General features: G+C 34.3%; 1 protein-coding gene across 1 annotated transcript; it reads left to right on the forward strand.

Annotated features, from left to right (window-relative positions):
- Positions 1–251: 251 nt before the first annotated feature.
- LOC107823474 (leucine-rich repeat receptor protein kinase HPCA1) lies at positions 252–10,959 on the forward strand. Its single transcript, XM_016650114.2, is given in 21 exon segments — positions 252–875; positions 960–1,172; positions 1,607–1,727; positions 1,817–1,888; positions 2,343–2,417; positions 2,504–2,575; positions 3,274–3,435; positions 3,524–3,598; positions 3,865–3,936; positions 4,030–4,101; positions 4,218–4,286; positions 4,484–4,558; positions 5,446–5,517; positions 5,680–5,811; positions 5,897–6,110; positions 6,112–6,370; positions 6,487–6,636; positions 6,730–6,863; positions 8,565–8,784; positions 9,866–10,098; positions 10,408–10,959. Coding segments are annotated over 20 exon segments (2,856 nt in total). The 5' UTR covers positions 252–875; positions 960–1,081; the 3' UTR covers positions 10,894–10,959.
- The last annotated feature ends 1,700 nt before the right edge of the window (positions 10,960–12,659 follow it).

Consider the following 12,659-nt stretch of genomic DNA (forward strand, 5'->3'; position numbering starts at 1 on the left):
GATGACAGAAAAATTATTTCCAGAAGATAAATTATAGTTAATCCATACACTCTTATCACTAAATTATAGTTGATTCATACATATTCTCATTTTAATCTATAATTTTACTACAATAAATTAGTATAATTTCGTGATAAATATTGAATACATGTAAGTTTTTAACGTGAGTTAGGCCACATAGTCCAAGTCATACATGACCCTAGCAAATTATTAATTTTACGACCTACTATAAAGTTGAACAAGTCACCCCTTTAAGGCACTGCCATTCGGAATTTTATCTAACCTTAAACCTTCGGGTTGGAGATTATGTAATCTGTATATAAGAACGTCAACGGAGAAGCGTCCATATTTTTGCAATGGCAAAGTTGACAAATATAATTTTCTTTAATTTCACAAATCTGATGAAATAACTTCTGACTTCTTCGAATGTTCAACCTTTGCCTTGGTGCCAATTCTTGTTCTGCTTCTACTTCTTGTTGTTCTTCTTTCTTCCTGGGTACCCCACTTGCGACATTATTTTAAGGCCTCAGGCGGTCACTTTAGATATTTGATTATTCAACTATTCTCATCTTATCTACCAAAAGTTTCAATCCTAGAAAAAGAATATGTCCTCTTTTTCACTTGTCAGCAGATGAACCATCTTCTTTCCCATACGTTGTATAGCAAAAATAAAGAAAAGATTTGTTTTCTTGGTTACATTAAACAACAATATTTCTTACTTGCACTCTTTAAATTCTTCCCCTTTATGATTAGTTTTTAAGGATGATGAAATCATCAAAAGACAAGGGGCTCGGATACTTGGTCAAAGTTCTTGATTCTTACCAAGAAACCTTCTTCTTGTTGGCCTGTTCTTATTGTTGGCTTGAGGAATCATTGTAATATACTGCAAACTCATTATTATATTTGTCCTGACTTAGTTTTCAACATATTTTCTTGGACTCATTCTTTTGTCCATGCAGCGGGAAGGTCAATGATAACTTGCTGGATATTAGGACGGCGTTGTTTACAAGGCTTGCATTGAGGTATAGGACTTTCCAACAAAAGCATTGGGATTTTGGATGTTCAAGCAAGGGGTTTTGCTATGATGGAAATGGGTTCAAGAAGCCAGGTCTTTCTCCTGATATTTGCATCTCAAATTCTGGCTATACTGGGACAAACAAACAGCAACGATGGTAAGGCTTTTATTGATTTTATCAGACTACTTGATATGTACTTTCTTCTTTTTCATGGTTATTATCTACATCATTGCAAACTGGTGAACTGTTTCAGGTTTGGTAGTTATTGAGTCTACAACCCGGAACTTAATAGCTATAGTTGAGTATATTCCAAGTTCCTAAAGAAAACCTATTGTTTTGCTTTCTTCAATGGTCGGGGCTGAATTTTGATTTGACTACTACCGGGATCTCTTTCTGCCTTTACCGCCAATTTAAAACATAGGAATAAAAGAATTGAAATATGCTCTTGGGGTACTTGTAAAATTATTTTGCTTAAAAGGTTTTGTGCTTTTCTTAGCTTGAGTTTTAAGAGTACATATGCAGTATGTGAAATATCTACCTTTTTAATAGTACAGCAGTAGAAGCCATTTATAATTCCTTTGATTGTGCAGTCACTGCACTATTTGCTATCAAATCTAGCTGGAATAACTTGCCACCAAATTGGGAGGGGTCAGATCCTTGCGGTAGCAGCTGGGAAGGAATTGTTTGTAAAGATTCGCGCATAACCTCAATGTATATCCTTGATATTTAAAATTTCTGACTGTTCTGTAGTTCGTTCTACCTTCCATTCCTCATTGTTTTCTTTAATTTTCCATCCACAGAAAGTTATCAGGCATGGGCTTGGAAGGCAATCAGTTTGGAGATCTTTCATCGTTAACTGCATTGCAAATTTTGTACGTTTTTATATCTGTTTTTTCTATCTTGACTCTTCAATTATTGATGATAAGATTCTGAAATCATCTTTAGTTTACCTATAATTCTTTCTCCAACCCTCATCTGAAGCACCACTGTAGTTTCAAGTAAAAATCATTTAGAGTTCCGCAGATAGTGCTAAAAAATAAACAAGTGCAATATTCGTGTCTTTCTTTTTGCTGCTATATAATTCTGGCCTCATCCGTTCCTCATCCCAAACTGATTTTTGTAAGTATTTTTAAGGAGTATACACATCATATGAAAGATAAATCCTTTTTCTCAACTAAAAGGAATAAGTTCTGCCATTTGGATTAGAGGATATCCACTGCTTGAACATACTCCTTAATTAGTTTCTAACCCTCATCTTACCGCAAATTAACCTATTCAAAAGGTTCATCACTTTGCTTTATTCTTATTGTAACGAATTTGGTGTAGGGACCTCTCGAATAATGTTGGACTGAAAGGAACTCTTCCATCATCAATTGGAAATTTGAAGAATTTGACAACCTTGTAAGAGAATTTAAATGGCGACTCAAATATATCCTACACAATTTGTAGTGTCAATCCTGACTTCATAGGCTGGTCATTTTATGCAGAATCTTAGTTGGTTGCAGCTTCTTTGGTCCAATTCCAGAATCAATTGGTTCTCTGCAGCAGCTGGTCTTTATGTAAGGATTTACATTTCCACTTTATCCTTTTATTCACCTGAAGTATATCATTAATTGCTTCCTTTTTATTTACCTGAATTTCAATTGTGCATTTCTTCGAAGTCAGACTTTGGCAACTGAGTTATTATTCATGTAGTTAAGAACAACTTTGGTTAACAAACCTTTTTTTGCTTTTCCTATTAATGTTGGTATGGTTCTGCACCAATCAAATTAGGTTCAGTTCATGGGAAAGGTGAATTGGACCTTATTGATATTGGCTTTGCTTCAAAAATAAAAGTTTGCCTATTAATGGTGGGCTATGGAGCAGATATTAGAACAAATACTGTACTGCAATATTCCACATTGTAAGACGCTCTGCCTAGATAATAGATGAATTTGTCGGAGTGGGATTCAGTAAATTCAAATTGACTTATTTGAACTTAATGGTCCATATTAGAGTAAATCCATCCCTAGTATGTGAAGTGTTCTATATATTAATTTTGTAGTTTCTTAATGAAAAAGCTCAAGCATCTTTATTTTTTCATTCGGAATCATCTGATGGTGGTCTACTTGGAAGCATATTACAAAGGGGAGTCTTCTATTTCTTATTAACTTATGATTCACGTACATTCTTCATCTTTGTTAAGGGTCTATGGTATATCTTCCTTTTAGCAGTCAGTTTCTTGTGGACTTAATTTCTTGTCTTAACTTTTCCGCAGATCTCTAACTTCTAATAGCTTCACTGGGCCAATTCCACCATCAATTGGCAATTTATCTAAGTTGTCATGGCTTGATCTTAGTGACAATAAACTTAGTGGTACCATCCCAGTCTCAAAGGGCTCAACACCTGGTTTGGATTGGCTAGTTAATACCAGACACCTGTATGTAGCCTCTCTACAAGATTTAACTTTTTTGTCTGTATTTTTCTCTTCCTTAATAGTTGTGTAAAGTTTTATTTGTTGTCTGCAGTCACTTGTCAAAAAATCAGCTCTCTGGCCCTATTCAATCTCAACTCTTCAGTCCAAACATGAAGTTGATACATGTGTGAGTATGTAGGCAGGTTAAGTGTATGTTTCATTTTAGCAAACTCATATATCTAGTTAACTTGATTTATTTAAGTTCGTTAAATCATTTGAGTAAATGATACATAAACCTTTATCACTTCCAAGCTGATCAGAAAGTTGTAAGAATGTATATTTTTGCTTCTTTCGTTGTGTGCTTTGGCCACAGGGAGCAATGCATAAGAAACTGCCAGGACACAAGTGATTTTTCTCTAGATCACTGATAATATTGGTTTTTCTATTGATTAGGATTTTAGATCACAACCAACTGATAGGGGAAATTCCAGAGAGTCTGGGAAGTCTGCAGAACTTAGAAATTTTGTGAGTTCCTTGTGCTGCCAGTGATATTTGCTTGTGTACTTTCTGCCCTGAAGTTTGAGTTTATTTTCATCATATTTCTTGTCATGGCTACAGGCGGCTGGACTGGAACTCCCTCAGTGGATCTGTCCCTTCCAACCTCACCAACATTACAAGTCTCAATGAGCTGTATGCACTCAACAGAGGAGACACCTAATCTATTTCTGCTTATCCCTTGATGTTGATTTAGCATGTTATTAGTATTTTATTTCGAAAATGACTCTTTTTCTTTTTTTTTGTTTCAGGTACTTATCCAGTAACAATCTCAATGGATCAATTCCTGACCTTACAGGGATGAACTTGCTAACCTATGTGTAAGTTGATGTTTAGGTTCTATAACTGTGAAATATGTACCAATTCTTGTCGAAAGTTGGTAAACTTCTGTTGTGACAGATTCTAAATTTCTCATCAAAGAAATGCTTTATGCTATTTATGAGTGACTCCTTTTGGCAAGGATGTGATATCCTATGATGGTCCATTTACTTTTTTTTTTTATTCCTATGGTCTGCAGGGGCATGAGCAATAATAGTTTCAATGCATCAGGCGTCCCACAATGGTTAACAAGCCTCTCACTATTGAAAACAATGTATTTTTCTCTCACCTCTCTCCCATGTGCACACACACAAACTTAGTTGAATCAAGTAGTACCTTGAGATTGGATAACATACAAACTTTCCTTCTCTAATGTGCCTACCAAAGAACCTAGTCCTGTTTTGGACTAGCACAGGCATGCTTAACTGCAATTGACTGGCATAGAGCCCTTAGGAAACTGGTTGGAAAATTGTATTCTGGTCTTACTTTGCTTTACTTGCATACATTTGACTTGGTGCTCTCTTGTTGGAAGATTTGCCCACTCTAAAGTCAAGTCTTATGGAATGGCCTGTATAGAGGCTAGACGCAGCTAGCCTATTAGTAGTCACCCTAACAAAATCCTCACAACAACGTATAATTTCTTATGAGTTGATTCTTAAGTAGGGAACTTAGCCCGCCCACCTACCCCAAAAAAAAAAAAACACACACTAGCCAGAGAGGTTGACAGTAAGTGTAAGCTCATCCAGAAGCTCGAAGAGCTCCCTTCATTTTGCTTCATGGGAGCCGCACAGCACATAGCTGGAAATCAGAGGGCCATTTAACCCTTCCCTTTGCTGGTGCAAAGAAGCAACAATAGGTTCCGGGATATGCTATTCCCAAATACAACTTTTTCTCTACAAGCCATTTATTAGTATTGGAGAAACAAAAGCATATCGAGAAAATGGACTTTTTCTTACATTATCTTCATGTATTTTATGGCTAAACTGACTCACCTTTGGTATTCAAATCTCAAGTATTTTTGCTACTGGCTGTTAAGCTGCATATATCCAAATCTATAGATAGTTCAAACAAGATAACTACTTTCTGTGCTTCCTCATTTGAGTAACTTAATTTTGATCTCTGGGGTTATTTGCTGCTAATCTTTGATGGACATTGTAACAGATATATGGAGGACACAACACTGCAAGAACAAATCCCCGTTGACTTATTTAACCTTCCTAACTTGGAGACTATGTAAGTTTGAACTTGTTCTTTAATAACGCCAGATTTAGTCAGGGGAAGTTAACTCATTAAAATCAGTGTGACATATATTTTTCTTACAACTCGGCCTTCAGATCTACAATACTCTTAAAGCACATTTGATTATTTGATGACCATTTGCTTTCACATTTGCAGAGGATTCGCCAACAACAATCTCAGTGGAACATTGGACATTGGGACCAGATATGGGAACAATTTAACACTTGATTTACGAAATAATTCTATCAAAGACTTCACTCAGAAAACAGGATACAATATGAATATATCGTGAGCAAATTACTTCTCTTTTATTAACCCTTTTATTAGAGCACATTCTTCTGTTTGGGGAATAATGTTCTATTATATTTTGCAGGCTTTCTGGCAACCCTATTTGTGATGGAACAGGGGCAACAGCCAAATACTGTACAGTTCAGATTTCCAATGATTCCTTCTCATCATCTCTGAGTTGTCCAGCAATGTCTTGCAGTTCAGACAAAACACTAAGTCCTACATGCAAATGTTCATATCCATTTTCTGGGACACTGCATTTCTTTTCCTTGTCCTTCTCAAATTTAGAGAACTCGAGCTACTTTACCAACCCTTGCTGGCTCTATGATGTCTGCCTTTTTGTCCAATGGGCTTCCTGTGGATTCAGTTTCTCTAAGTGATCCAACGGTTGATGTTTATTCATATCTTCAAATTGAAGCACAAATCTTTCCTTCAACGCAGAACAGTTTCAATCGAACATCAATTTCTTCCATTGGTTTCCTGCTTAACCGGAATCCTTTCCAACTCCAATATTTTGGACCCTTCTTCTTTACTTCTGAAAGCTATTGTTGCTTTGCAGGTAACTGAACATGGTTTAAAATTTTTTATCTTTTGGCTCTTCTTTTTCTCAAATTCTTTCCAGGACAGATTTGCAATTTTTATCTAGCTTACCAGTTTGTACATTTTCTAATTTAGACAAAATGAAGAAGTCATCACATACTGGCATCATTGTTGGAGCATCGGTTGGTGGTGCAGTGCTTGTTCTTTTAACGCTTTGTGCTGGTCTTTATGCTTTTCACCAGAGAAAGATAGCAAAAAGAGCTGGTCATAGCAGTAATCCTTTTGGTAGTTCTTAGATCTGGGCACTTCTGTTACATTGTTGTTTTAACTTTTAAGTGGTTTTTTTAATCTCCCAATGGTGTCTTCATGTGAATACAGAAACTTGGGACCGTGATAAGAGTGGTGCTGTGCCACAACTTAAAGGAGCGAGATGGTTCTCATTTGAAGAGATCAGGAAGTGCACAAACAATTTTTCGGAATCTAACTGCATTGGAACTGGGGGCTATGGGAAGGTTTACAATTTCTCCATTTTTTTCCTGCTTTAAAGTTCAGCACATATTTAGTGTATAATAGTGCCATAAATTCACTTTGACTACCATTTTAAAATGCAAAGTGGTCAGACTCTTGACCTGTTTGATCTTTGCTCCAACTTTCAACTAAACATGTAGATTGTTTAGACACTAAATTAGGATAATTAGACGTAGAAAACATCTGCTACTCAGCAAGGAGCAGGTGATGAGGACAATTTCTTGGATGCAACAGTTATATGTCAATATGGCATTAACATCTTGCATGTGGGATTGCAGACTTCTACAGATTCCGCATATTTCAAAGAAAAGTACGGCTTGCCTATATGGAGAAATAGGTGGTGGCTTAAAGTGATTGAAGTGATCTCAACAACTAACTACTTATATCTTTTCCAATTTAAAAGTATTTCCTCATTTTTCCACCTCTAGCCACGATTATGAACTGAACTAGTCTAAGATTCATTACACAGTTTTTCATCATCAAAAAGATTTATTCAGCCGTGAGGATGTTGCAAACTCAAAATTAATATTTCTTGGTGTATGAAAAGCCAAAGGCAATAAGGATATTAGTCTCTTGGTTCATTGGTTTATTCTGTGGTTGGTTTCAGCTGCTGAAATAGTTATTTTCTAGACCTAAATAATTAGCCTAAGTATGTTGCTGTTAGCACCAGTGTTTTAAAAGGCGTTTTCGGGGCGAGCCCCAGGGTGAGGCGCACCAAAAATGCCCCGAGGCGATGGTGTGGGGTGAAAGTTTCAAGAGGCGTATGCCCAGCAATTCGGGGTGTATTCCCGGGCGTTGAAGCGCATTTTTGTAGTGAGGCGTAAGCCCCAGAGACTTTTTCAAATTAAAACAAAATCTACTCATTAAGTCCTTCATATAATACCCAAATTCTCAAAAGTCAGCTTGTAATTATTCAAAAGTTTTAAAAAGGAACCGAAACATTAAATTTAAAAGTTAGGACGTTTTTTTTATTGATAGAAGCCCTAATTTATGGTTTTTCCCAATTCTTTATCTTGTCCGCTAGTCTGCTGCTATCTCCCAAAAGCAACGAATAGTCAATTTTTCTTTTTGCAAATACAAAGAGAACTCCATTCTCCTTCATAGCAGCAAGTTCAAAGCTCAAATTGCAGGTTAGTCATCCTTTTTGTTCCTTCATGTAGAAAAGTTTATTCTTTTCAACTCAAGTTACTTGTGCTTGTAAGTAGCGTATATGAATTGTTTTGATTAGTTTTTTGTGGGGATGGAGCACATCTATACATATTTTTCACATACTGATAATTTTCTTCAATTTTTATTCAATTTTACCTATTTATAAATATTTACTATAATTATATTATTTTATGAAATATTAAAAATTAAATACCCATGGGGCTTACGCCTCGCTTAGACATATGTAAAACGCCTCGCCTTATGCCCACGCCTTTTAAAATACTAGTTAGCACCCACCTATATGATTTACCCCTGCGTTGTTTATGTTATTCAGCAGCAATTTAGGAGCTACAAGGCATTTCCAAAATATTGAAATTCACTAATTGCTGACGTTCAGTCATCTAGGATTATATCTTGATCTTTCTTCATGACTGACATATGCATTTCATGGTACAACACTGCATCTTTCACCCCCATTTTGCTATTTTCTCGTAGCATGTCAAATTTGTCCAGATTGATACATGTAACATCAACAGGTCTACAAAGGAACTCTTACTGCTGGGGAGGTAGTTGCAATTAAAAGAGCACAACATGGATCAATGCAGGGGGCATTTGAGTTCAAAACAGAGATTGAACTATTGTCAAGGATTCATCATAAGAATGTTGTAAAACTGGTTGGATTTTGTTATGAGCAAGGCGAGCAAATGCTGGTCTATGAGTACATTTCAAAGGGTACACTAAGGGAAAGTCTCTCAGGTAATTCTTCTCCTTTTCTCAATGACCTTCAAAGAATATTTATCCCTTCATCATTTCATATGTTTGCTTCAGAGGAACAGATGCAAAGTCCAGACCAATCTGGCAAATATGAAAGATAAAGTAATATTTCTTCACTAAAACAGTACTGATCTGTACGATAATTGTCCTGCTCATACAGTGTAAAGTGTTTCATTTATCTTTGTGTAAAATTGGATTCATTATATTGCTTCAGCTCCTTTATTGGACCTGTTACTGTATATGGATATTCACCCATTCTCCTCCAAGAATATTTCCAACCAAAACTCCATCACTATCATGATTCATGGATTTTCTCCTAGTCACGAATAAAATGGGTACTCAAATATGTGATTGTTGTAGGATACTAGAGATTCCTAAGGACCCGTTTGGCCATAGATTTTGCCAAATTTTTGCCAATTTTTTTTTTGGCAAATACATGTTTGTTCATAAATTTTATCCATATTTTGGCAAATTCCCAAAACCCATCACCCAAATCCCAAGAGTTGGTTTTGGCCCAAAATATTACTATTACATTTTTTAAAAATTACCCCAAACTTTTGTATTTTATAAAAGAGCCTACCATTTATTATTTTGTAACAATGTTGCTTCGTCTTCTCGGTCATTTGATAGTGTATTAGGTAGTTCATTATAAAAATGATAATTTTGTGCCAAATTTATTTATGTTCAGGACTGTGAATTGTGATAATGATAATGAATGTTATTAATGAAGGTACTCTTGGGTATTTGTGATAGTTTTAGAACTTGTGGGTATAAATCATGTTTCATGTTTTTTTTAAAAAAAAAGTGAAATATGTTTTGAAAACTGATGTCCAAACGCATTTTCATCTTCAAACCAAACTTAACCCAAATCAGATTTTTCAAAACAAATTTGGGAATCTATGGCCAAACGCTAGCTAAGTTTTCTAGCCCTCTCTAGCAAAGTTGAAATGAAATATCTCTAGTACAATATCAAAAATGTGCACAGGAAAGTATAGAGTGACAGTTTTTGGGCATATATACAAGTTTAATTTGGTAATTCTTAATCTGCATATGGCTCTTGCAGTCAAGCCAAAAATCCAATTGGATTGGACAAGAAGACTTAGGATAGCCCTTGATGCTGCTAGAGGTTTGGCATACTTGCATGAGCTTGCAGATCCTCCCATAATACACAGGGATGTTAAGTCGAATAACATCTTGCTGGATGACCATTTAACTGCTAAAGTTGCTGATTTTGGCCTATCACTTTTGAAAGACGATGACAAGGGACATGTGACCACTCAAGTCAAAGGTACATTGGTGAGTATTACAACCTCAAACTTTAGTGGATCAATTTGAGCTGTATTACAATTATTATATATTTTCCTTATGTTAAACCGTAAAATTTGAAGGCGTTTGGATAGCACAAAAGCTAACCTGACCATGAATGACTGAACAACATGAAGAAAGATCATTTTGAATCCAATAAAAGATTAGTCATTACATGTTATTCATTATTTAGTGTGGTGATATATGCAAATCTTGATTTCAAAAAACATCATTTGTAATTCCATAATGCACCATCCATATTGTTTCGAAATTCCACTTTCTAAGAAGTTTCCTACGTAGGGGTATTTGGATCCTGAATATTACATGAGCCAACAGTTGACCGAGAAAAGTGATGTGTATAGCTTTGGAGTGGTGTTGCTAGAGGTGATAACTGCAAGAGCTCCAATAGAACGAGGAAAACACATTGTGAGACTGGTTGCAGAGACAAGATATGATTCAAAAGATAACAGCAAGCTCTACCAATTAATAGATCCAAGAATAGGTCCAGGTTCAAAACTCGAAGGCGTTGATAGACTATTTACATTGGGAATGAGATGTGTTAATGAATCCGGGGCTGAGAGGCCTTCCATGGGTGAGGTTGTGAAAGAAATTGAGAATATCATTGAACTGACCAGCTTGACCAAGTATACAGATGAAGACCTCACTTCAACTAGCTTTGAGGACACAACTCAAGTCAGTCTTGACGATTTTTATAATGACAAGGCTTTTGATTATAGTGGTAAATTTCCTTCTGTTGGCGTGCGGAACGCCACTGGAAGTTACTAATGTTTATAACTGTGATATACATTTCTTTGTTATATTTAATATAACTATGAATCACATTTGTTTGTTTGTTTGGTACTATTGATTTTTCTGTTTTATATTTGAAATCAATGTTACATATGGCTTCTTGAGATTAAGGGATCTTTTTATCAATATTTGATGGAAAAAGAAGTTAGATCATACCGTAATACAGGACTACAGATGAGTTCTGTAACTCAAAACCTGGAGCTGTAAAAAATCCAGAGTTCTCTTGTTACACTGACCTTTGCAGCTATGTCAACAAGTGCAAACAATTTAGGACCTTTAGGTCTTTGACTATGAGGATTGTTTTTTATCACTGCATAATTAGTTCCAAGAAATCTATAAAAAGCATTCAATTTCATCAAGGATTAAATGTGCATGAGGTTTTGGTTTGTAACACCTTTTGATATCAGGCAAACGTCAATTGTTTCAATTTTATGTTATAAGATCTATTTCATAACGATAGTGTCTGAGCCAGCTTGCGCGCACATCTACTAATCCACCGCTAACTTTGCTTACCAAATCTTAGGTAGATTTAAAAAAGGGTGAACGACACAACTAATCACAAAAACAAAACTATTTACCCTTGCATGCTCATTTACTTTTCTACTGATCAAACTAATTACCTTTCCTACCCATGACAGCTTTTGTGGGTAATTTTCTCTTTTTTCTCCTTTTCTTTTTTATTTCTCTGCTTCTTTTCTTTTTTCCTTCTTTCCTTTCTTTTCTCCTTTTTTTTTTTTCGTTTTCTTCTTATTTTTTTCTTTTTCTCCTCTTTGGTTCATTTATTTATCATCATCATCATTATTATTATTATTTAATTTCACACTCAATTTTAGCTCCTTTATTTTTTTATTTTCTTTTATTTATTTTCTTTATTTCTTGCTCCTTTTCTAATTTCATTTAACTCTTTTTTTTCTTTTATTTCCTTTTTCTCTTCATAATATAATTTCATTTACTTTTTTCCTCTCTTTTTATTTCTTCTATACAATAAGAAAAGATAACCGATATAGTAAATATTTGTTCACCTTTTTTAAAAAATATAACTGGTATAATATACCTTCTCTTTTTGTTTAATTCACATATTAGAACAACTTATACATTATAACTATTTTCTCCTCTTTTTTGCTTTCATTTTTTTTAAATATTATTTATTATTATTTCAAATCATTTTTTATTTTATTTTTTTATAATATAATTTTGCACATATTTTTGGCTTCTTAATTTGTTATTTTTATTTATCGGTATTTTTATATATATTAATTATTAGAAAATAACTCTGGCATATAGTATATAAAAAATAATATATTAGTAGCAGTTGAAATATATTACTGCAGTATAGTATAATACCCACATGCTATATATTATATACTGACATGGTATATGATATCGAAAACTCTGTTAGAAAATTTAAAAAGGACCCATTGAATTGTTTTTTGAAAAATTAAAAAAAAAATCTTTAATTGTATTGTTACATTATATCATATACTAATAGTATATTGTGAAATAAATTATACACTATTGAATTAAATATTATATAATAAAATGATATATAGTATGTTATTTTGGTATATAGAATAAATTAGTCATTTTTGCTACTTCAACCTAAATGTCAAAAATCTACTCAAGAATTTTCATCAAATTGACGCAAACTTTAGCCACAAACCTTCAATCAAATATTTTAAACTAAATATTATGATTTAAGAAAAAATATTTCGTTGAAAAGTTGAAAATAAACTCAATAAAAA

The sequence above is a fragment of the Nicotiana tabacum genome, chromosome 19 (genome assembly GCF_000715075.1).
Source record: "Nicotiana tabacum cultivar K326 chromosome 19, ASM71507v2, whole genome shotgun sequence".
NCBI classification, from domain to species: Eukaryota; Viridiplantae; Streptophyta; class Magnoliopsida; order Solanales; family Solanaceae; genus Nicotiana; species Nicotiana tabacum.